Here is a 25,895-nt window from a genome sequence, read left to right on the forward strand (position 1 = left end):
CTCGTTCGCGCCTTGTCAAGTTCTCTTGAATGGCTCAGACATGTTTGAATTCTTCTTTCACACCCACCTTGAAGATTAGGCCAAGGCCCAACGGTCCTTGGTCCTTCAGAGCATCTCGTGGAGGCCACAACCACCCTACAGTCCTTCATGGACACAAGAGGCTGAAAAGGATGTTGAACAGATCCTGATGAGACCACTCTCTTTGGGGCGGTACTAGTAAAACCCTCAGATTGTAACTGCTCTTTCATGTGGAGATCCATCGGTTGCTGCCTCAGGGAACATATTCATACTCTAAACACCGTTTCCCAAACAAACCTGGAACTATGTTAAAATTGGGGCATGAGAAAATGTTAACTTTGAATATGTCTTATTTTAGCATGTTTATTTTCAGTTAAATGCTTTCATTTGAGCTCGATCACCGTTTGCTGACTTCAACTGTTCTGTGGTTTCATAGCCAGCTCCTTCCAGGATCATCTCTGATGCCCTTTCTCGACTTTGTCCTTATTTGGGGGGGGGAACGGGGGGGGGGAAAGGAGGAGGAGGCACCGAGTGCTTCAGAAACTGGAGCTCTTGTTCTCAGGTGCCAGAAAAAAAGGCGGGGGCTGCTCTCTGTCCTTTGCAAGCCCTCCAGCCGGTGTCCAGAGGAGAGGCTCATAGGAGCTTTCTCCCAGGAGGCTGGTCTGGAGAAAGGTTGATTCTGCAAATATTCAGCTCCGTGGCAAAGACTCTGGCTTTCTGGTAGAAGAAGAGAGACATCTCTCGGTCGATAAGGAAATTGTGGTAAATTATGGCAAGTCTGGTGTAAATCTTCAGTTGTGCTTTCTTGTTCCCCAAGTCCATGGCGGCAGCCAGGGCCAGGTTGTAGTATCCTGCAGCATCAAAAGGATCCTGAAACATTAAGCGATAGAGGGTCTGCGATTACTTTATTTTAAAAATAATGGAAATAGGCCAGTCGGTAAGTCTAGAAAAGCAACAAGGGTGTCAAGGAATTGCACAGCAGCTGTCGAAGTCAGAGATGCTGATGTGAACTTGTAGTTTTATATAAATAAATATATTTTACATCTCTCTATATATATAGCCAACAAGGTAGTCTGGCAGAGAGGAGAACATCATGAGGTAAATCCCAAAGCACACAGGGCACTCAGAAGAAAAAAGGCGGGAAAAAAGGGAAACTCCCCCTCACACACACACACACACACACACAGCAGCCAATCCCAGTGCAGATTGCCTCATGGAGGGGGAGACGGCACTCTCCAACCAATCAACAATAACTCTGTTCTGCCTCATTCTTTGCTATTCCTACTAGTGGCTCTGCTCACCCAACTATAAAACCCCAAAAGCAAGTAGAAGACACCATCATGGCAGAAAAGACTTTCTAATTCTTTATGGACGTCCTTGCCAAGGTTGACACCTACAAAAGTAATGCAGCAACGACCTACCCCACAGCCTCCACATTGCCATTTTTTGCTTGAACAAAAAGATACATCCTTCCGCGCACACAAACTCAACACATCTGCCATTGAGATTTAGCAATGGTGGCAAAGCTCATTATGGGCCAAGAAAAGCCAGAGTGTCTTGTGACCCCTCTACTCTCCCTGCCTCCCTACGCCGGGAAGGGGGCAGGCGATGGGCAGTTTCTGTGCCCCCTCCTCCAGCTGCTTCATTCCATGCTCTGAACCCCCCTCCCCCATAGTTCCCCTAGCCTTGCCCCTCATCTGGCTGACAGGGCGTCACTCCAGCCATCCCGGACCCTCAGGGCTGCCCCCCCCCCATTTTCTTCCTTTTCTCCCGTGGTTTCTTCCTCGGTCTAATCTCCGCAGTTCACTTCTGTTTGGGGTGTCGTGAGAGTGATAACAAACAGGGCTTCTCTCCTGAGCCTGCAAGGAAGGCAGGAAGGTGCCAGGGGAGGGGGGTTGTATAGGTGTGCAAGAACGAGCATCAGTTTAATGAGGACGGCACATTCCCTCATCTAAAATTAGGAGCCTTTTCTTTCTACTTGCACCTTTGAATGCAAGAGGCTGTGGCTTGAATGCTGCAACTTGATTGCCTCACTTTTTTTTCTTTTTTTACACAAATTCTTCAAAAAGCAGTCGCTGCACAGGGGAAGACAGAGGCAGCAGTCACGGGGGGGGGGGGGGGGGAACAATCACAGTCTCCAAGTCCTCTAAATCAGCACGGCTTCCTCAAAAAATTAAAGAGGAGAGGGACACAGGGAAACTGCCATTAAGAAGAAGTTATGGATCTTGGGAGGTGTAGGCAGGCTTCTGCTCAGCTGCTTCTTGTGCATCTCTGCCTTTCTGGTAAGATAATCCAATTTCTTTTGGGGGAAACATGATGAAAGCTACACTTAGCATAGATTATTTGAAACCATCCCAGCTTCTCCGCCTGTTCTGGTCTGTCCTCCTGTGTCTCCCGTAAAGATCCCGCAACCAGGGGAAGCAAGAGGGATTTCCCATCTTCAGGTGCTCCTTCCTGCCTTACCTTCAGGTCGTAGAAGGTGATGTCTCCCAGGAGAAGGTACACTTTGACGTAATAGAGGGCTTCCTCATCAAACTCCAGCGGGGAGGGGCAGAGGGAAACGGCTTTGAGGAAGAAGTGCTCAGCCAGCTCACACTGCCCCAAGTGATGGTAGATGACGGCCAGGCGGTGGTAGGCCACTCGCTCACTTAGCTGGTCTCCTAGGCAAGAAGCAACGAGAAAAGCAGCCATGAAAGAGAGGACGATGGCAGGCAGCAGACCAGGAATGGTCCTGATTCACCAGGTTCAATAGTGAACAGCAGACCCAAAAAATGCCACCAGGACAGAGGTGGGTTTCTGTCTGGTACGCACGTACCAGTTGAAAGAGTTTAGCGTGCCTTCCCGTACCGGGGCTTCCGGGGGCTTGGAACCGGAACGGTCCCTCCTCCGTTTGCCTGCCAGCAGAAGCCTTCCAGGAGGTTTTGGCTTGCAGGCACGTGGAAGGAGGGCGGGAATCCATGCAGAGGTAGGAAACCGCTTGGATTCCCCACACCCTTCATTGGAAACGAGGCGGCTGTCAGAGAAGAGAGCAGCGTGCGCCCATTGGCTTGTCCGTTGGCTTGTCCATCAAATCCTCCCCTCCTGTTAATTCTTCTGTTTGAACAAGCCACGCGGGGCGCGCTCCTTTGCTTTGACAGCCGCCTCATTTCCAATTGGGGGGGGGGGGAGTTTGCGACCAACTTTAAAGTGAATGGGGCTGTTTGTGACTAAATGGGACAGAGGACATTGAGGAATGCAAGGGAACATGGAGGTAATCTAGTCCAACCCCTTCCCAATGCAGGAGTCCTTTCTTCTCTTTGAGAGCTGTCAGTGGCAGACATGAGGGAAATGGTGTGTGTGTGAAAGAGAGAGAGAGAGATAGAGAAAGGATGAGAAAGAAAGAAAGAAAGAAAGAAAGAAAGAAAGAAAGAAAGAAAGAAAGAGAGATAGAGACAAGAAAGAAAGAACGAAGGAAGGGAAAGGAAGAAAATAAGTGGGGGAGAGAGACACAAGAAAGAAGGGAGGGAGGGAGAGCGGGGGGGAGAGAACATGATCACAATTGAGCCCAAAATTTTGGTTGCTAAGCAAGAGCGTTGTTAAGTGAGTTTCACCACATTTTACAAGTTGGCCACCCAGTCACATGACTGCCAAGGCACTCCTACAAACACAGCCACACCTACAGAATAGGTTCTAAAAAAAATTGAAGCCCACAACTGCACCAGGAGATCCTCAACGTCTCTTTAACGCAGGATGTGGCTCTGTGCTTGTGCTGAGATACCTGCTTTGATGGCTGCAATAAAATCCATCAAAGTTCTTGAAAAGGGTTGTGTCAGGCCTGCAACCATCTTTCCTTTTGGGTCTTTGGCCTGCCACACTTCCTATTATTCTTCTATGCCTTTTCTGTTGTGGGAAAATGGGAGGGGGGATTGTATGGAGTTAGATGATATGTAGCCATAACAAAATTCCTTTCTAGGAAGCCAAGGTCATCATCCTTTGTCTCTGGCACCTCTGCACATGACCAGAATTGGATGGGTGGAAGCTGCCAGCGTGGCAGTGGGAGATTGGACCATGGGATGGACTGTGGGTGGGGTGGGGGCAAGATCTTGAACTTTCAACTGGGTGGGGAAAACCAGGAAGCTTTCAGAAATTGGAACTTTGAGGAATGCTTTTACCTCCAACTCTGATTTAATGTTGGATCCTGCTAGGAACCCTGACACTGTCTTTGCTTCCACAGGGTACGACGGGAGACATAATTTCCCAGAATGTGACTCGTCTGCTTGGCAGAATTCTAGCTGCCAAGCAGTCTTGGAAACCTCCAAAACTGACGCTTGAGATCTTGCGTCAAGAGTTGTGCAGCCTGGGATACGAGGCTGGGCTGCTGAGGGTAGGGGTGGCAGGAAAAACAGTCTCAGGTGAACACCGAACGACTCTGATGAAGACAAAAATCTCAAGTTTGCGTTTTCTTATCTATTCATGAAGAATGACGGATCTGTGGAAGGCTTTGGCAGGCAGAGATTTAACTTCTGTTTTAGAAACTACCATCTGAATCCAGAGATTTCTTGTGTTAATTTCACTCATTCCCTTTTTAAATAGGCCAGGCTTCAGAAGGTCGTTCAGCAGGTGGGGGCTATAGATTTGTGGAGCTGGGTGACTGAATAATTGTGACAATTAGACAACTTCAGCACATTCTTCTTAATTGGTCTGAACGGCAGTGGCCTGGCTGCCAGTGAGGAAGGAGCAATGGGAGGCTGTTGCCACAGCTTCCAGGGTCAATTCCCAGGGGTGGCCATCACCTCCAAGGCTCCATGTGGCTCTACTGCCAGGAGCTTCCAGGCTGTCCCTCCCAGGTGCCCTCTGGCCCTTCTCTCTGGGAGGGAACGCCAAGGGCCGTCCGCCCCTCTGAAGTGGAGGGGAGGATGCTAACCCTAATGCCAGCCCTGCAGTCTGGAGCTCCCTGGGCCTTTGCAGTGGGTCATTTGGCAACAGTTGGAGGTGAACAGGGGCAGAGTTGCCTTAGCCAATCGGTTGGGAATAACTTGCTGTTCTTATAAGCCGCCTGGAGTCCTATGGAGCAGGTGGCACACAAATGTCTGCACACATCAACAAAATAACCCCAAAGACTGGTTGCACCCCAGTGTAGCAAGGAGCCTTGCACTCATTTTACTCCTCAAAGAGATTTCCTCTAGTAGAGCTTTTATGGCAGGATTGCTCCATAACAAAGCAGTTCCTTGTTAAGGGATTTCCTCCCTTTGCAACCTTGTTCTGCCCTTCCCCAATTTCTCCTGCCAGACCCCCATTGTCCACAGGCCGAAGACTTTGCTCCCAGCTTCTCCTACTGCAATTGGGGCAAGGGAAGATGTCTGGAGGGGTGGTCCCGTGAAAAGCAGGGGAAGCTTTGATGGGACCCCAGTGGCCATGAAATGGGCCTTTTGGACCACACCCTGCAGACCCCCTGGACAAGGCTGTCAATCCCTGGATTCAGCCCTCCTTTTTTTCTACCCTCTGCACCCAGGAAGCATTTGTGGGGTCTGCGATGACACAGTGCCAAGGATATGTCTCTTTCTCTGCAACTCTGACTCATCCCCCAAGGCTCTGGAGGCTGAATCGGGGCAAGCAGACTGCCTAATTTTCTTATTAGCTGGAGACGTTTCACTGCTCATCCCAAGCAGCTTCATCAGTCCAGAGGGAGGCAGGGATGGCAGAGAGGCATTGGAAGTCACGATTCAACCTTCGGACACCTTTGTCTGGATGACCTAACTGACATATTGCAATGCATTTTGGAGAGAAAACCCCTTAGAGGTTGGTGTGGCAGCAGTTGGCACCTTCCAACGACTCTCTGCCTACAGACCTGCTCTGACTGAGGAAGCTGCTTGGATGAGCAATAAAACACGCGAGGCTAACCCAAAAGATCGGTCTGGTTGCCACGGTTCATCCCTCAGACACCTTTGCCCCAGAGGTGGGTTCCTACCGGTTTGGTTCGGACCGGTTCGCCCGAGTAGGTAGTAACACTCAGCCTGACACGCCCCCGAACCCGTTCTCTCAGCGGCATCAGCGCCATCTTGATTTTCGGTTCTGCCCATGAACACAGAACAATTCTTTTCCCTCTTCTCTGACATTGTGCGCATGAGAAAGACCTTCTCAGTTGCCAATGCAGTAATGCCGGAAGCAATGCCCACCCCTGCTTTGCCCAGATGACCTTCTTTGTCTTCACTGACAAGTGGTTTTGGGAAATGCCTTGGACAGGTTTTTACCTAAATCAACACTGAGCGTGAGTGACGTCTGGGCGTATCCGAGGCATTCCTCATACTTCTGTAAGGTCAAGAACAGCCCAACCAGCTTGTTGAAGAGGCGAAGTTCAGCACTGCCGTTCTTGGCCTTCACAGCAAGCGGCAGGGCTTTGTCCTAAAGCAGGAGCAGGAGACAAAGGGCCGTCTTGCGGAGTGCGACATCGCAAAGGCACCACCCAGCCTCATCGGCCCAATTTCTTGAGGAGGACCCGGGCGAAGGGTGGGAAGAGGATACCCACCCTGTAGAAGGGCACTGCTTTTTCCTTTTCCCAGTCGCCGTTGAAAAAAATGTCTCCCGAGGCTTCGAGCATTTCCATTTCTAAATTGGGGTCCCGAGAGCTCAAAGCAACGTTGTGAGCAACCTAGGAGGAAAGGAGGGTTTAACCAGACGGAGCAACGCGGAAGAAGGAACAGAAGCCCTAGGCAACCCAAAGCTGCTTGTAATCCACGTTCTTCTTTTTCCAGCGTTCCATAAATAGGCCTTATGGGATTAGAACTGCCGCTAGCCGCCTCTTCTGATGTCACCTTTTACATTTGAATAAGAACTGGGTCATCCCCTCTTGGCTGGAAATGTAGAAGGTCTTGAATCACCCCAAATCGCAGCCACAAAACATTCCAAGGCTTGGTGGAAGATGCTAAAGGCACCAGGTAGAAGGTGGTCTGGGGGGGGGGGGGGGGTGTCAGCAACCTTAAAGAGCCACAAAGATCCTAACCGGAAGGAAACCCCCCCCCTTCAATTCTGGAGTGACCAAAAGTCCGACTCCTCATAGAGTCTCCTCCTCCTAGAGTGGCGTCCTTTTTCCTCTACCTGTCCTAACCGGAAGCCCTATCGATTGTGGAGCTGACTGGCGACAGGGAGCTGCAGCAGAAGGACGAAAGGGCCACATGCGGCTCCAGAGTTGCTTAGACCGGGTTGCTGACCCTGGAATAAGGGTCCCAGCGCATCTGGAAGAATCCGCGTGAGGGGTGACTCAGCACGTGTTTGAGGGACCTGATCTACAATGAGATTCCCACTCCTCCTCGGCTGTCTGGGGAAAAGCAAACTCACGGGCAATTTTTCAACTGAAAGGGATAGAATATAAAGGAGCAATAGACACTTCTGATGAGAGGAACACTATCTATTGCAAATTGTGAATAGCTAGAAAGTGTATATTTCTATTTATTAGAAAAGTATGTATAATGTTGAGATATATGGAAATAATTAGTTGTGAGCCAATTTGCTCTTCCTGAGAAAAGTAAACTTAGTAAATTTCAGAGGGCATCAAGGTACGGCTGAAAGACCCATCTCCTACTTGTTAGGCAGGTCATTTTAAAAACAACCAAATTAGCATCTGTTCTCTCTCTCTCTCTTTTTTTTTTAGTTAAAACAGCTGAGGAAATGGTCAGTTTCAGTGACCTCCCCGGGTCATTCCCCTTACCTGGATATAAACGTCAACTAATTCATTCTCCCGCAGTGCGTAATAGATCCTGCCTGCCTGGAGCCAGGCATGGGCTTCCTTATTTTTGGCTCGAAGGTCAATGAAGATCCCAAGGCTTCTCTTCAGGTAGTCCAGAGCAGACCGGCAGGCCCTGAAGGGAGAAGGAGAAACATGATCCGGCTGACCTTGTATTATTCCCAAAACCTCTGAGGACCAACCAAGAGATCATTTTGATCCACTCTGGATCCTTTCATCCAGCCTTCTGCCCCGTGCAGGGAACCCATGAAACCATGAATTAAAGTTTATTATTATTATTATTATTATGACTGGGAAGCTTCCCAATCAGTTCAGAACTGAAGACGCTGCTTAGGTGGGAAGGGAAACGTTGCCAAAGAAAACGCTAAGAAAGTCCAGCTGCCTTTTGGAAAAAGGGGAGAATTGTACATTTGGAATTGCACAATCCTGTTGATGCAGCTTTACAATAAAGCAGAATTAGCTCATCCAGCCGTGTTTCCTGTCTGGTCTTACCTGAAAGACAGACATCAAGCTTGCAAGCCTGAAAGTACAAATCTCCCACTATCACCATTACAGCCTGCTAACCTATGGAGGGTCCACCCTGAGCCAGTTGCTCTGTCTACTGTGGGATCTTCTCCCTCACGGCTGATATTTTCTTCAGATCAGAGGTGGGTTCCTACCGGTTGAGTTGAACCGGTAGTGGTTTGGCGGCCTGAGTCGCTGGAACCAGCAGCAACCCAGGCCTGCCACGCCCCCGAACCAGTTCTCCTACGGGGCCGCCCATCTTGATTTTCGGTTCTGCACATGCACAGAGCAATTGTAATTGCACAAATTTAATTTTTTAAAACGTTTTGCGCATGTGCCACCTATTTTTGTGCAAATGCGCACACACATTTTTGTAATGCCGGGAGCCAACCCACCCCTGGTCGAGATACACCATTGATATCTATTTATCAGCTGCAGAAACCATTCTGATTAGAATCTTTTTGGCGGTTGTGATCGAACTAACAACACTTGGACGGAAATATTACGAGATCTATAGGCCCATCATCCACACCAGCCATGGAGATCCTCAGGCAGAACTGCAGCCAACCAATCTCTCCCAGCTTGGTGGAGTTTTTTTCTAGCATGGTCCCTGCACCACACAGGGATAAAAATGGAGCTCTCAGTACAAGATAATTTAGGAAAGTCCCACCAGCTGAAATTCTGCTGGTCATGAAGGTCAGAATGTCAGAAAGAAGGTGGCAGGCCAAGACCCTCCAGGGCTCTCCCTGCAGTATCAAAGTCCGGGTCTTCTCAGCACCACTCTCAGTGGGTCACTTAACGTGAAAGTCAGAAATGCCTGACACCCCCCCCCCTTAGAGAGAATGCAAGCATATTGCACCCACGGTGGGGAAGGGCTGAACAACGCTGCTTGTCCAGCAGAGCTCAGGCTGGGCCAGGCCAGGGTAAACTGGCTGACGATGATGGAAACTTTGATCCCAGACATCAGAAGGGGGCCTGTTCTTGGGATAAAGAAACTTTTTGTTGAGGGGAAGGCAGCCTCTTCTGCCTGCAGAAGGACACTCTTGTGTCCAGCTCACTAACAAAGTGGCCAAGTGATAACACCCTCTTCGTTGGAAGCTCATGCATTACAGTGGTGGGATTCCAATTTTTATACTACAGGTTCTGTGGTGTGGCTTGGTGGGCGTGGCAGGGAAAGGATACTGAAAAATCCCCATTTTCTCCTGATCAGTTGGGACTCAGAGGCTCGGAGGCAGAGAATAGATGGGGCGGGGCCAGCCAGAGGTGGTATTTGCCGGTTCTCCCAACTACTCAAAATTTCTGCTACTGGTTCTCCCGAACTGGTCAGAATCAGCTGGATACCACCTCTGCTATGCGTTGCAGTTCCTACCTTTCTGTTCCCAGAGAAAGGTAGAGCTGGCTGATGGTCTCTAGCACCTGCCCTTCCATGACCTTGTCGGACATCTTCCTAACCAGGGTGAGCTGATATTCGTTGTAGAGGACACACTGCGCTGGATCTGGGACAACCGTGCTGTGGAAATGGCACAGGTGCTGGACCGCCTGGAGTTGCCCTAGAAAGGAGGAGCAGTTGGCCATTAATGCCACAAAGCCTTCCAACAGCAAGACACCCTCGGCCCCCACAGCTTCTCACCAGCCCGAAGAGCCGACCTTTCCATGTGCCCGTCCCTTTCCATGCACTGAACTGCCTGAACCACATCAACCACAAATGCTCTTTATTAGGGCATCACCAAAGGGCATTTGGGCTTCTAGGGGTCGTAGCAGAGGGAGAAGCGAAGGCAGCAAACTTCAAAATGTGTGCCTGAGCGGACAAAAGAAACTGAGCAAAATATCCAGTTTAGCTCCTCTGGGCCCTTCGCCTTGAGAGCTGGGGAAAAGCTTTACAGCATCATTTATCCTAATTGTGAAACTGGGAAATGAATTTACCTTCCACATCCTCGCATTCCATGGCCACCAGAAAGGCCCACTCATAGCAATTCCTCCCCTTCTCCTTCTGAGCCCCGCGGGTGTAGTGGTGCCCCAGCCGGAGGAGGATGGCCACGAAGTTCCCCCCACATTCTCCGCTGGAGAGTTCGGAGAAGAGCTGGATGGCTTTGATCAAGAAATGCTCCCCCAGGCTTTGGGCAGACGAGTGCAGGCACAAGACGCCCAGGTTGGCCAGAGCCACTGCCTCGTTAGCCACGCTGCCCGTCTCTCTGGAAATGCTCAGAGCTCTGAAGTAGCGCTCCGCGGCTTCCCTGGGCTGATTCCTCCGCCTCAGAATAATGGCTGCCATGTTATGGATGACGCCCAACTGCTGGCGGGTGCTCCAGGGGGACTCTGCGACTGCGTTTAAAATGCACAGCGCCGTGTCACTCTGCTGATGGAGGGCGTAGAGCCAGCTGAGGAAAATGAAGTGGTTAATGGTGTCTTCCACCACTTGTCCAGTCGTGTTCAGCTCTAGAGCCGCCTCCATGTAGCCGATGGCTTCTTCATACCGCTTGTAACGGCTGTGCAGCTGAGAAAGTTCGTAGTAAATGATGCCGCACAGCTTCTGGCTGCCCCTGCTCCGTTCCAGCGCGTGAAGCAGTTCTCGGAGGTAAAAGGCCACGAGGGAGGGGTGTGTTTGTCCACCAGGCGTGGGACTGTGGACTTTAGAGGCATTCCTTAACACCAAATCGAGGGTCCTGAACAGCTCCAGCAGAGAACAGGAGCTGCGGGAAGAGACCACCTTGGCGCAGCTGAGCGCAAGGCGGGGCAGGCACTTCTGGCTGTAGAGCTGGCCAAGCTTCAGGTAACAGTCCACAGACCCCCCACCACTGGGTGACCCCTCGCCCGTATTTAGCAGCTGCTGCAGCCTTTCCAGGAAGGGGGCCGGTTCCTGCCCCTGCTTGAAAGTCAGGCAGTGCTTTGCCAGCAGGAAGCAGGCCCTGGCCTCGGCGTTTCTGCTCTGGCTGAGCACGGCTCTTTTCAAGGCATAGTTCAAGATCTCCAGGATCATCTCTGCCCCGTCTGCGTGGCCGTCCAGGCCCATCAGCAAAGAGGCAGCTTTGTCGAGGAAGGAAGCGCTTTTCTCTGCGTTCTTCTGCTTCAGGTAAATGCCTGTGAGGTGGGTGTAAAGAGTGGCGACCAAGTGGAGGTCGTGGAAATCCCCCCGGAGGGTTGCCAGGGCTTCTTCCAAGTACACCCGGGCCTGAGACAGCTTGGACCTCCGGAGACTCATTCGTCCCAGCAGGTAGCAGAGCCGCGTCGTGGCCCAGGGCAGGTCGGCTTGTCTGGCCACTGCCCGAGCGCGAGCCAAGGAATCCATCAGCTCTTCCTCCGTGGCATCGCCCTGGATGGACGTCTCGAGAAAGGACAAAGGAGGGTCGTACAGGCCCCCCAGGCCCTCCACGTAGCCTCCCTGGTTCAAAAACGACAGTAACGACTCGGGAATTTCTGGCCCCCAAGTACCACCCTGGCTCAGGGGGAAATGTGGCTTCTGCAAAAGGGGGGGCTCCGGCCCATGGCAAGTGGGCAGCTGCTGCTTCTTATCTTCAGTTGGTTGAGAGTCCTTCACCTTCATGAGTGACCGCAGCGCTCTGCATGGCGTTGGGCTCTCCTTTTCATTGAAGAAGGAAGGGGCCCCTTCTGAAAGAGAAAGAAAGGGGAAGGCTGCAAGTAATTTCAGGGTTATTTCTCTCCTGGCAAAGCTTCCCTCTGTTACGTCTCTTGTCCTTCCTTCTTTGGAGAATGGTGCTTTGGAGAATGAGTCAGCCCCCTCTTCTCTGTGACAGACCCTCAAATATTGGAACACTGCTATCATGTCAGCCCAGTCCTTCTTTTCATTAGATTAGATATAAAAGATACCTGTCAGGTCTGCAGCCATCTTTTCTTTTGGATCTTTGGCCTGCCACACTCTCTATTATTCTACTATGCCTTTTCTATTGTGGGAAAACGGGAGGAGGGATTGTAAGGAGTTAGATGATATGTAGCCATAACAAAATTCCTTTCTGGGAAGCCAAGGTCATCCTTTGTCTCTGCACCTCTGCACCTGACCTGAACTGGATGGGTGGAACTACTGCCAGCGTGGCAGTGGGAGACTGGACCATGGGAGGGACCTGTGGGTGGGGTGGGGGCAAGATCTTGAACTTTCAACTGGGTGGGGAAAACCAGGAAGCTTTCATAAATTGGAACTTTGAGGAATGCTTTACCTCCAACTCTGATTTAATTTTGGATCCTATTTGGAACCCCGACAATACCTTTATATTAGATGCCTGCATTAAATATCTTCACTAGATATAGATATAAAAGGTACCAAGTAAAGCTTCCATCATGCATCATCTCAGCCAGGGGTAGAATCCAGCAGGTTCTAACAGGTTCTGGAGAACCAGTATGGAAGTTTTGAGCAGTTCGGAGAACTAGCAAATGCCACCTCCGGCTGGCTCCAGGAGTGGGGAGGGAATGGGGATTTTGCAGTATCCTTCCCCTCTGCCACGCCCACCAAGCCCACAGAACCAGTACTGAAAAAAATAGAATTTCACCACTGATCTCAGCCCAACGTTTCCTCCGCTGCCTTGTTTTACACTTAAAAAAAACCCTAAAATGTTCCCTCCGTCTTGCGTATTTACACCTTGTTTTACCTTCCTCGCGAGGTTTCTGGAGGCCCACGTCATTCTGTGCATCTGTGAGATAGATGAGATAAATGAGAACATCGTTCAGGCCACATTTGGCTTATTGACTGCCTACTTTGAGAGGCCTAATACTGTGTAGAGGGACTCGAAGTCCCATCCTGGGAACTCTGCAACAACCTGGTGGCTTCACCCGGGGATGCCAAATTTGCGCCTGGACACACACACACACAGGTTTATTGGGTTGGTGGACCAATTTCCAAGTATGGTTTCACCTGGAGAGCAGAACCTTACGAGGCTAAGTATCATGTAGGCCTATGGTTTGGATTGGTTCCCCCCCCCCCAACCTTCTCTCTCTCTCTCTCTCTCTCTCTCATCAATCCTAAATTGAGGCTCAGCTTCCTTTCAGATAAAGAGGGTAACACGCAACTCTACTACATACTGGAAGTAATTGCAGTGGCATTAAATGCAGGACTTCCCATTTTTCTTAAGCGCAGAAAAGTTGAGAAATGACCTATGGAATCCTTTGAAGAAATTGAAGAAATCCATATTCCAACTACTAAATTCATCCTCCTTTTGAGCTTCACCCTGTTGAAGCATTCAAACAAGCGAATGTTTACATTCATGCTCATTCAGTTCCTTGACTTCGGAGGCTAATGAAATGTAAATAATAGATAACTTGGCAGTTCGTGCGGCCACTTGTATTTTCCTTTTTAGCAAACTGCAAAGTCCAAGAGGCGCCCACCAGCCTTGCGCCTCTGTCCTGCCCAGGGAGGGAGCTGCAATACCTGGGAACGGCTCATCGATTTGATAGGCACTGCAAATGGTTCCCTGGGAAGTGAGTGCCAGGAGCCTGGCCAGATTATCCAAGAGGAATTCTTCTTTCGTGAAAGAGTCGCCATCCTCCCTGAAGAAATCCGTGCATGGAAGTCTGAGAAAGGGGGGGGGGGAAAGGTCAATTTTAGGACTTTCATGTCTTCCCAGGGCAAGTCCTCCTCACCAAAAGACGAGGAAGAGAAGGATCAAGGGAGCAATTGGAAGAGTAGGGTGGGGAAAAGGGAGATGAGGAGATCAAAGCCTCATTGTTTTTAAGGAAATTCTGCTGAGCCGTCATGAGGGGGTTGTCTTGTGGGATATCCTTGGGCCTCTCCATCCCCCTGGATGCAGGGAAGGGGACCCCAAGGGTGGCCAGGAGATCTGCTTCCTTGTCACCAGCACAGGTCAGGAAGAACCTCTCCTGCCTCGCCTGAGGTGACACTTGGCAAGCGCCACGGACTCGAACGCTACTTACTCTGTGACGATGGCCAGGAAGCTCTCGGGCTCCACACAGTTGCTCTGCACAAAGCCAACCTGACCCGAAGAGAGACGCCGTCCCACAAACCAAGGCATGCACCTCATGAAATAGCCAATGATCTCAATTTCATCTCCTTTTTGGAAACTGATCTCATCTGGCACAGAACTCTCGTGGCTGACGACGGCGATAGATAATCCTGTGGCTGGAAGACATACGGAAGACATCAAATAAGTCCATAACACGTCAGTGATGATAATGTCGATGTTACAAGTTTCACAGAGAGTAACATTAGAAATAAGGGGTCAGTAAACCCACCCAGCTCGCTCCCTCCCTCCCCCCCTCTCTCTTATTCACCCGTCAGAGCCACGTTTTTTAACAGAATTTCCCTGTAAACAGCTCCAGCAGGAGAGGGGATGAGAGGGTTTGAAGGAGGAGGAGGATGTCTAGTTTAGTGAAAAGAAGGACCAGGGGAGAAATGATAGCAGTGTTCCAATATCTCAGGGGCTGCCCCAAAGAAGAGGGAGTCAAACTATTCTCCAAAGCACCTGAGGGTAGAACAAGAAGCAATGGGTGGAAACTCATGAAGGAGAGAAGCAACTTAGAACCGAGGAGGAATCTCCTGACAGTAAGAACAATTAATCAGTGGAACAGAAGTTGCCTCCAGAAGTTGTGAATGCCCCAACACTGGAAGTCTTTAAGAAGATGTTGGATAGCCATTTGTCTGGAACGGTATAGGGTTTCCTGCCTAGGCAGGGGGTTGGACTAGAAGACCTCCAAGGTCCCTTCCAACTCTGCTATTGTATTGAGGAGGAAGCCAAGGGAATCCCACCACAGTGCCAGGAGGCTGAGTAAATGGGCAGCATTTACATGTTACGTTGAAGGGACTCTTTAAGTCACGGACGCAGAAATTAAAAACCCAATTTTAATCATTGCTCCTCACCTGCTTGGTCTGTGACTGGAAGTGCAGTTATGCCGGCCAACCCGTCAGACGCTGCATTTGCTTTCAGAAACCATCTACAGACCCCAGAAAGTAATATTCAACCAACCATAAATGGCATCCCTGCAATGCCCCAAAGGTAAGCTCAATGCCCCCCCCCCCCCCGGAGCCCTCGCTCAGGCAGAGGGAAGCCCCGCAAGGTAACTCGGGCACCTACTGATGGAAAGGCACCGGGGGCTCCAAGACATCGGGGAGTTGGCCGTCCCGGACTTGCTCTGGATCTGCCGATTCCACCTGGCAAATGGCTCTTGGATTCTTCGCATCAACGTTCTCGGGACAAAACCCCAAATAGGCACCTGAAGGGGGGAAAGCACCACATGAAGTAAGGGGCGCGTCCTGCAGCTGTGGATGGTGCGGTTGTGGTTCGTGAAAGAGTAACTCCAGATGCTTGGTGGGAGAATATGGAGGACCCCACGATTGAAGTCTTCGCTCTTTTTCCCCAGGTAGAGAGCAGAAACATATCCTACCCCAAGGGGGGTTTTATTTATTTATTTATTTATTATTCACATTTATAGACCGCCCCCTCTCCCGGAAAGGACTCTGCTGGTGTTACTGAAGGTTTGGTGGGTGCGCACCAGTGGTGGGCTGCAGGCAGCACACCCCAGTACGGGCCTACCAGTGCCTGCCGGAAACACTGGGGTGCTCCGGAGGGCCCACCCGCCCGCCTGAACTGTATTTCAGCTCTGTGGGGCTTCCGCGCACGGAGCATATGGTGCCTGCACGACGCTCCACCGAGCATCTGGAGCGTCGCAGAGGCGTCGCAGGAGGTGAGGACGCATGCGCACGCTGCATAGATGTGCGCGCCTGCTGCATGCATTTATGTGGTGGCCGCCGGTCCCTGTTGCACTGTATCGGTTGCAACGGGATCTGGAACCCACCACTGGTGCGCAGTTGCCTGTGAATAGATCTGCACAAGCGCAGAACATTAACAATGTCCCAAAAACAGGCTGCCTTGAGCAGGCAGACAGGCAGAGAGAGACAGGCGGAGAGAGAGAGAGACGTGTAAGTGTGATCCCAGCCGGAGCAGAGGCACCTCTGCCTCCAAACCCAATTCCCTTCCGACCAACGGAAGCTCTCATTTTGCCTTTGTTTGACGCCATGTTTTCCTCAGACCGTTTCTGAAGGGAGGCCGGGCCCGAAGCTTCTCCTCGCATCCCCTTCAGTTCAGCAGAGGCCAAATACTCTTTTGCAAGCGCAGTAAAACCCCAGGGTACCTTCTTGCATCAAGAGTCCTCTGTAGACCCGATGGAGGCAATTCTCATCTAAGAGGACCTCAATTCCAGCAGCTTCTTCTGGCGAGGAGAGCCACAAAGAGTCATCCAGCAAGAGCGTCTCCAGGCAGGGACTTAAAAAGCCTGTCAAAAGCAGTTTTCACATTATCCCACACGGCCTATTAATTTAAAAATTAACAGTGTTCATTTGAAGCATACATATTTCCTAGCTTTTGACGAGGTCCCCAAAACTCTCTGACCCCCAGAGTATTTCCACCCCGTCATCCATGCCAGGTCCAAGAAGAAAAGGAAAGGCAGGACTTCCTTACGGGGCGAAAAGGATCCTTCGGTCCCCAACGCAGATTGGAGAGTGAAACTTCCTTGCTTTGACAACGGTTGTGCAGTTTCTGATTTTGACGATTTCAACCTGAATTCAGTAAAACCTCAGTGAGTTCCAGAGGATCTCTGTCCCTAAACCAGGGGTGGGGAACCTTTTCAGCACCGGGTGACCAAAATGGAACATGTGTGCATGCGTGTGCCGGAGCACCAGAAACCCAAAGATCATCTGGCTGGCGTGCGTTTGCCTGGTTTTTTTTTCTTTTTTGCTGTTTTGGGGCCAAAAACAGTCCAGCAAACAGTGAGAGCCGTTTTCCGGCGCTCTGACACCCGCGAAGACCAGCTAGCCAGTGCACATGTGTGTGCCAAAAACCATAAGAGCAGCTGGTGATGGTGCGCATGCCCACAGAGAGGGCTCTGTGTGTGCCACCTCTGCCACGCTTGCCATAGGTTCGCCCTAATCCGAGGCCCTTCCCCGTCTCTGACGAGATGCTCCCGTCTCTGGTCCTTCAAGCAGCCAAAACTCCCCAAGGATGGAACTAGCAGATTGTGGCTATGGCCGTGTTGCATGTCCCCCCCCCCCCGGGTTATTTTATAGTGCAACAAAACAGGTGTTGTATCCCTGAATCTCTCCTTGGATGGGGAAGGGATAAGCGGGGAAGATGACTTTCACAACCCTGGGAATTCTATCCATGGTTTTTCTTGGCTCAAAGGTTAAGAAACTAGAAAAGGAAGAAAATCTGCAGCCAAACAGGCGTATCCTAAGCAACAGTTGGATCTTGGACTCAGGGAGGGAGGTGGATCCAGTCTGAATAGTTCTGGATTCCAAAACTCTGCTCATGGAAACCCTTCGCGTGAAATTAGCTGACGCACCATCGCGCACAACATTTAAAACGGGATATTTAAATTTGTATCTCTTAAACAATGTTTTAATTTTCAGAGCACCAACAGCCACCAAAATACCAAATCTTCTGATGCGTTGCTTTACCAAGAGAAAAGTAAGTTATAAACTTCCAGATTTCCTCCAAGGTCCAGAATGTGATGGCGATGAGATGGTCTTCACTGTGGATGGACAGCAATCTGGCCGATAACTCCTGAGAAGGACAAAGAGAGAGACGGCCATTTCTTACTCTGGGAACAAAACTAGTAAATCTTTTGAGTTTAAAAGACACAAGGAAGTCATAGTGTCAGCCTGATTCTGCATTACACCTTTGTCCCCTCTTGAAAAACAGTACAAATATGACTGACCAAAAATGGAAATAGATTTTTGCAGCTAATTTCTGCCTCTCCCTGACCCAGTTACATCTGCTCTTCAAAGTATTTGCTAATCATTATTCCATTATGTTACACGCTAAAAATATTCATATCCTGAATGGGTTAAGACAGATATGTAGAAACAGAGACTCTCCTCTACAGAGCCTTGAGAGACAAAACCACCTCTAAATCTCTTGATGAGAGAAGAGGACCAAGAAGAAAGGCAGGAGGGGTTTCACAATTCAGGAGGTCCAGGGCAGGGGTGAAATCCAGCAGGTCCTGACCAGTTCTGGAGAACCGGTAGTGGACATTTTGAGTAGTTCGGAGAACCGGTAAATCCCACCTCTGGCTGGCCCCGCCCCCACCTATTCTCTGCCTCCCGAGTCCCAGCTGATCGGGAGGGAATGGGGATTCTGCAGTATCCTTCCCCTGCCATGCCCACCAAGCCATGCCACGGCAAACCAAGCCACGGCCACAGTAGTAAAAAAAAATTGAATCCCACGGCCACTGATCTCACAGCCAAAGGTTCTAGGATCCCAAATTTGGGAAGAGCCTTTGGCTTCAGGGGTTTCCCCAACTCCTTCCCATGTAGCTCTTTCCAAGCACACAACGGGGAACCAGAGGACAACAACCGCCTCCCTGCCTGCAGCTGCCCCACATTCGGGAGAACTTTGGGCTGGTGGCAGAAAAGGCCTGTCGCAAGGAAGAAAGGGGTGGCAGGGCTGTCCCTTCTCCTCCCCACCTCACCCTTGGAATTGGAGGGAGGAGCCCCCGAGTCCATACGACAAAGGCCGACTTTCATCCCACCTTTACAAACTTACGTTAAAAACCGCCACGGCACGTTGGCCGTCGTTCTCCAGGAGACGGAGTCTTCCCTGCAGGTACTCTTGCAGCTGAGGATCAGGAAGGCCGGTCCTTCGGCGGACCAGGGTTATCTTCAGGAAGAGAGCTGAAAATAGCAGCTTTATGGTTAATGGCAGCGTCCCCAGGGACAGCCCTCCCGTTCCCCTGTTGAGGGCAGGGGTGCTTTCTGCTCTGTGGGGGCCAAAACTCCATCTCCACTTCTCTTCTTTGGGGCAGCTATGGGGTCGGGGTGAGCAAGGAAATTTCACTTTGTGTTGCAAAAAGTCAGAAAAGAGGCAAATGGAGTAATCCCTGCATTTTCTTTGGGATCTTTGACCTGCCACACTCTCTATTATTCTACTATGCCTTTTCTGTTGTGGGAACAATGGGAGGGGGGAATTGTACGGAGTGAGATGCTATGTAGCCATAACAAAATTCCTTTCTAGGAAGCCAAGGTCATCCTTGGTCTCTGCACCTGACCGGAACTGGATGGGTGGAAGCTGCCAGTGTGGCAGTGGGAGATTGGACCATGGGATGGACTGGTGGGTGGGTGTGGGGGCAAGATCTTGAACTTTCAATCGGGCGGGAAAAACCGGGAAGCTTTCAGATTCGGGTTTTCCCAGATGTGCCAACGTGGCTCTCTTAATCAATGGGAACTTTGAGGAAACTTTTGCCTCGGACTCTGATTTACTTTCGGATGCTATTTGGAATTCTGACACAAAACCAAGTAATGGAGTGAAATCTCGCCTGCAAGCCTGTCCAAGGAAGAAGAGCAGGAGGAGGGTCCCTTGGGGTAGAGGGCCACCAGCGGGGCAAAGGCCGGACAAGCGGGTCCTATGAAGCCCCAGCCAAGAAACCCACTTCAGGAAGCATCTCAGACGAGACCCTCCCCAGTTCCCACGAGGAGAAAGGGAGGGAGGGAGGGAGGGAGGGAGGGAGCTCTTTCAGACCTGACTCCGTCTGTCACCTGTGGCTGAAGCTGTTCCAATCAACCTCCACCATGGCCTGGCTTTCCTCATAGGAGGGTCCTTCCATGGCTGAGGCTTGGTCTGTGCTGCCCAGCGGAGCCCCAGGTTGCTAGCAAGAGGAATAAAGACCTTCCCCCACCTGGAGGGCTGCTAGACCCCCTTCTCCCAGCACTAAAACTGCAGGTTAGAGCTTCACTTTTCCATCCTTGGAGGAAACTTAATCTCCACTGCAGAATTTGGTCCCTTCTGAATATTTAATTAAATGTTCCTAAGAGGGGCCTGCATAAGCGCACCAGTGTGCCCACCGTCCCTATCCTACTGCCCTCACTTATTCGTATCCATTTCCTGTGTTCATAATCATGTTTATACTTATATCTGTTATCTTATACATGCTTGAGAAAATAAATAAAATTTAAAAAATTAAATATTCTCCTTTGATAGAAAAACAGGGAATCGACCCAAAAATAAAAGACAAACCTTAGTAAGCATTTAAATACCGGTTACGTAGGATAAAAGTATCTATCCATACTCATTGTTACCTGATGTTATGTGTTACTTTAGCTGACACCCACCTTTCTTGGCTGCAGGCCATGGAGACGGGAGGCATACGAATCCTGCCTTGCAGCAGATTTTAATTCAGCAGATTGTGATTTGCTGAATCACACAAAGCATCTCAAACTAGTAAGCAGCTGTTCAGTGTCAGAAAATGAGATTGCAAAATTTCACCCTGGCCAGCCAGAGATTATACGGGGAGGGGGAGGGGCGTGGGGGGAGCAACCCCAAAGTTTTGCAGTCCGGAGAAGAAACCCATTCAAAAGTCAAAGGAAAGCTGGAAAGATGCAGGGGTGGGGAGGGGGGTGTTACCTTTCTGCGGCGGCTGCAGTGAAGCTCCCTCCTTCCCCGCTGGAGATGGCAGGGCGTTTGAGTGGCTGGGGTCCCCCTGTCCCAGGAGCTCAGCTTCTTCTTCTTCTTCTTCTTCTCCCCAGCTCGGGGTCTGCCCTGCTCCGGGATCAAGGGGAGAGCTGAGGGGAGGCTTTTCCTGGGGGGCAACGTCAACCGTGGTGGCTTCGGGGGGCCCGTCGGCTTCTGCTGCTGCTGCTGCTGCTGCTGCTGCTGCTGCTTCAGCTCCCGAGGGCTCCATGGTTCCTAGGTGGGCAGCAGAAACATCCGGCCGCAGGAGGCCTACATCGTGGCAACAAACCCATCTTTGGTTAAAACGTCCCCTTGGTTAGGAGCCCCACGCGGGGTGGACTTTGGCCTTTCTTCCCAGCCCCACTTCAGCGGCCTAGTAAGACTGCCAGGCTGCCTACAGGATTAGAACCAGGTGGCGCATGGGGTGTTTCTGGAGCACCTGAATGCGTCAGTTGACTGGGAAAGGGAGTTCGCCTTCTTCATTCCCCTGTAGCCGTTCTGCACAAGCCGCCCCGTGGACGGGTCTCCGTTTCTGACAGAGCTGGGGAAGGAGGAATCTGGGCACCAGCTCCAGCGAAAGGGAGAAGGTCCTGGACCTCGGGAACTGTGTACACCCAGGCCGCCTCTTGATCTCTTTTGTAAAATGCTGGGAGATCCGAAGAAGACTTTCCCAGAGCAGCAGAACCTCTGCGGCTATCGGGATGGAGTTGGAAGGAAAAGGACCTTCTCAGCTGGGCCCAGCATGGACCAAGATTCCTCCCGGCCCATTGGTTGCCCTGGGAGGAAGGCTTGCTTGGGGTGGCTGCCGGATGGAGACGGGGCCATTTGGGGCTTCCCAGATGCCCGCATCTAACCCGGCTGCTGCTCCTCCTCAGCCCTTTTCCTTTTGGGCCTTCCAAAGGACATCTGAAGGGCCAGCTGGGAGAAAAGGGCAGGGAAGTTTGTGGAGCACAAGGCCCCGCCCCCTTCCTTACCAAAAGGGCCCCACCCACTTTTTCTCAGCCGCTCCGAGGATGCCCCTGCAGTGCCCCTTTCCCCCAATGGCCCTGGGCCCCAAGAGCGAGCAGCTGGCATGCCTGCAAAAGGCTCTCCCCCATCCCTTGCTCAGGATCGCCCCTAAAGTCTTGCTCACGGCCCATGGCGTGAAATAAAGCCAGAAAGAGCCAACTTAGCAGGCACCTACCTCCTCCTCCTGGTCTTGCTCTCTCCAATTTTCACTCTGCTACTCCAAAAGTGCTGATTTTTCCCTTCCTGTTCGGGCTCCCAGCTCGTCCCCCCCGCCCGATTCACACACACACACACACACACACACACACGGGCTTTCCTTTCCTGTTGACTGTGGGCTAATCGGCCCTTTTTGCAAACACAGCATGTTGACCTTTAACAGGCTCTGTTAATCTTCACAGCCTCTTCCTTAAGGTAGGACTGGCTCCACGGTAGGTCTCTCTCGCCACCCAAACTCCTGGCTCTGTGTGAATTCAGAACCACTTCCCACCCTCACCCCCCTAGAATTCCAGTCCCTGGAATCATCCTCCTTTCCTCCTCGCCCCACATTTCTGGCCCTCCCGGGAAGCCCTTCCAAGGCCAGGCAGGCGTTGGCTCTTGGACAAAAGGCTCGACCAAGAGGCCTTCAGGATCCTCACCAGTGCATGGAGATGCAACTTCTGAGCTGGCTGCAAACTTGGCAACTTTAAGACTTGTGGACTTCAACTCCCAGAGAATTCTGGGAGTTGATGTTCACAAGTCTTAAAGTTGCCAAGTTTGGGGACCCCTGCCTAAGAGTTTGAGAAGAACCCTTGCAATGCTTCACGCTTGCTTCAATAGAACCCACTGAGAGTGACCAGACACGGAGGTGGACATCAACACCAAGAGATCAATGCCAGCTATGAAGAAGCCCAACTTTTCAAAGTCCTATTTGGGGGGGAGGGGAATTCTTCACACACACCCCTCTCTGAATGTTCAGTTCAGAGTCTCCCACCACCTGCTTGTCCAATCTTCTTAAGGGCCTCCCCAAGCGACACACTCTCTTTCTCTTACTAGAACGTCTCCCGTTTGTTTTACACGTAGATGGCATTCTAGATCCCTTTCTGGGATGGAAAAGCGCCTCAGCAGCATTTGAAATAGGCTTTTTTGTCAGACCATTTTGATGGTGCACAAAGTTCTCTTTCCAGATGCTCAGATGTGGTTTCGCTGCACACAAAAACACAAAAACACAATCCCTCCTTTTTGGTGGATCCAATGTTTTGAATTTCTCTGAAAGGAAGCTGTGGATGCAGGACTGGTGGGAATTGGGGGACTATGGCGCTTCCTTCCATTGTTTCCTTTAGCACCGGCCCTTTTCCTGCTTCATTACGCTGCTCTCTTGGCTGCGGTTTCTACACCACCTTCTGGAGCCCATCAATGCTCAGGATTCACACCCTGGTCATTGTCTCTTCGCCCTTCTCCCACCGGGCAGAAGACATCAAAGCTTAGCCAGTCAAACAAATCGGCTTAAAAATAGTTTCTATCCTTGGCCTGTCAGACTCTTAAACGCAACCACAATCACTCCACGCACGTATGGAAACGTATGACTACTTTCCCCATTTCTTCTTCTTCCCCTAATTACTTGCATTGGGATTATTCCTTATAGTATTTGTGTTGTTTGCATTGGTTGGCATGAATTGCACCAGTGGGCTACAATGACAATGAAGGCTATACTATGAAACGGGGCAGCGGGTGGAGCAGAGAGCTGGACATGTCCAGCCAAAGGGATGGGGACTCTCCTCCTGTCCACATGCAGCGCCTTGCTCTGTATTTAGATTTAGGAAGAACAGCACTAGAAGTTGTGCCTCTCGTAGGCTCTGGAGGTGGAGTGGCTGGGAACAGTGTCCATCAGGGCTCTGAATTCCCGTTCAAAGATGGAGACTGTAAATTGCTTTGCTGAAAAGGAGGAGCCCCTCGATTCCCACTCACAAGCCAGGCAGATATCGGACAGAAAGCAGGTCTGTGTGAGGCACATCCCAGCCACTCCTAAAGTCTCCTCATTGACCCTCACCAAGCGGGGGGGGGGAGACCCAGTTGGCACAGCAATTTCCACGACACCTTGACGAATCCGAATATCTAGACCCACGCCAGTCCGGCTTCCGACCCGGGCACAGCACAGAGACAGCCTTGGTCGCGCTGGTTGATGATCTCTGGAGGGCCAGAGATAGAGGTTGTTCCTCTATCCTGGTCCTATTAGACCTCTCAGCAGCTTTTGATACCATCGACCATGGTATCCTATTGCGCCGGCTGGAGGGGATGGGAGTCGGAGTCACCGTTTTACGGTGGTTCGGCTCCTACCTCTCCGACCGGTCGCAATGTGTGTTGACAGGGGGGCAGAGGTCGACCCTGAGGTCACTCACTTGTGGGGTGCCACAGGGGTCGGTCCTCTCGCCCCTCCTGTTCAACACATATGTGAACCGGGCCAAACCGGGAGCAGCCCACCTCTGCTCAGCTCATCCTCCGGGGGGGGGGAGGCAAAATTTACCCTTCTTTTGAGTGCGTTAGAGAACAACAGATGGAAATGTACCAGAGACAGACGAATGCAAAGTCCTTGACTGAGTCCAGGCCAATTTAATTAGCAGACCCACTTTTGCCTTTGGTACAAAGCTACGAGTCTAAGTAGTCGTTCGGTATTAGCTTACATTTAACTGTATATCCTTAGACAGGCATTCAAAGCAGTATTTTTATTTTATTTTCTTTTTTTCTTTTTTTTTTAATTTTCCCCCTTTTTACCCCCCCCCGCCATATAATGTAAATTATATACAAATACTGTACCCCCTCCCCTCCCCCCATCTTAAAATAGATTTCTCATTCAAATATTGTACCCCCTAAAAGCAGTATTTTTAATCTCTCTCCTTTCGGTAGTAAGATGCTCCCTGTGTGTCATTTTATAAACTGTCTTTCTGACAGTTCCCCAACCTTTCCAGCGTAACAGAAGATAGCAAGCAAAATGAACTTTTTTCATCCGTCCACAAATGAGCAACACCCAAGGGTCAGAAGTTCACAACAGCAACACCCGCAGGGAAGCAGCTGCCTGGCTCTACTGGCATTGCCACAATTAACCCAGGATTAGAATGCAGGTCACCACGGAACTATGATGTATGCATACGATGGATGGCTGCATCTTTGTCCCCACTTCTTCACCAGTATACAACTATTCAAATTAGAAAAGCAGATGAATGAAGTTTAAGGCTTTTGTCTCCAGAATAATAAAGAGTGTAACTGAAATATTTCTTCAATTTCCTACTGTCAACCGATGCTGGCTTGTTTTAATTCCTTTGTATTCTTTTTTCTAGTAGAAAGATGCAGCAAAGTAAAAATAATTTCAAAATAGGGAAAACTTCTAGGCTGTAATAGCTACAATTTGAAAAACAAGTCCGCAATCAGGAAAAGGTTAAACTCCAGCCCATCTCAGAGACAGTCATGGAAAAATGCCAAAGCCTCTTACCTTGGAAGATGCTTCTTTCCGGGGTCTTTAGGGGGCCCTTTGCAGTTCTACCACTAGACCCCAGAAACAAACCAGAAACCTTTGAGAAGGAGGGATAAAGAGATACAGAGCTGAGGGGGGAGCAAAGCAATTTAACAGCAGAAACACCGTGTTGGCTGGTTTCATCCAATAAAGAGGGAAGGAAGTCTGCACTTAAAGGGCCAGGTGGGGGCCTCCAAAAGGCCAGTCCTGACTTCATCTGTATGTTCTTCTTCCTGGACTGGGCACCATTTATATAAGTTCACCCCATGCGTAGCTTCCAACGGCTGTTTTCCAGACATGAAGGTTGCCTTCTTGCCCACCATTCTGACCACTACTGTTTTAGCAGAAGTGGCTAAGGAAGCTGGCCGGAGGCTCCCCTGTCCAAGGAATCCCACTGGCTGATCAGGCCCTCGGCTCTTTGGGTGCTTTTGGGGTCACCTCAGCAAGGGAGCCTTAAACCAGAGTTTCGGGTACGAGGTCCCCGAAGGAAGTCAGGTAATTTGCTTAAAACGACTAGATAATTTCTGAGACCAGCAATTGGGATTGGAGGTGTGTGTGGCTTCTCCTTACATCGGGAGGAAGTCAGATGGATCCATCTTCCATCTGCTCCTCCCTTACAAGCAGTGAGGACAGTGCAAATTGGGCAGTTTAATTGTGGCTTCACTTTATGCTTCTGGCCCCGACCCAAGATGGGGAAACCGCCAAAGGATTCACTCTTAAGGAGAGTGAATGAAAGCCCAGCTCAATTGCCACAACAAAA

General features: G+C 50.6%; 1 protein-coding gene across 1 annotated transcript; it reads right to left on the reverse strand.

Annotated features, from left to right (window-relative positions):
• Positions 1-367: 367 nt before the first annotated feature.
• Positions 368-25,457, reverse strand: SH3TC1 (SH3 domain and tetratricopeptide repeats 1). The gene is made up of 17 exons (XM_081959054.1): positions 25,115-25,457; positions 20,596-20,913; positions 18,742-18,869; positions 17,655-17,760; positions 16,334-16,474; positions 15,277-15,415; positions 15,063-15,136; positions 14,120-14,324; positions 13,617-13,759; positions 12,841-12,882; positions 10,166-11,848; positions 9,612-9,792; positions 7,703-7,853; positions 6,524-6,646; positions 6,249-6,399; positions 2,482-2,678; positions 368-888 (listed from the first exon to the last, which is right to left on the reverse strand). The coding sequence occupies exons 1-17, from the start codon at positions 25,350-25,352 to the stop codon at positions 652-654; spliced, it is 4,257 nt and encodes a 1,418-aa protein (XP_081815180.1). The 5' UTR covers positions 25,353-25,457; the 3' UTR covers positions 368-651.
• Positions 25,458-25,895: the final 438 nt, after the last annotated feature.

Source organism: Natrix helvetica (assembly GCF_964273705.1).
Source record: "Natrix helvetica genome assembly, chromosome: 7".
In the NCBI taxonomy this organism is placed as follows: Eukaryota; Metazoa; Chordata; class Lepidosauria; order Squamata; family Natricidae; genus Natrix; species Natrix helvetica.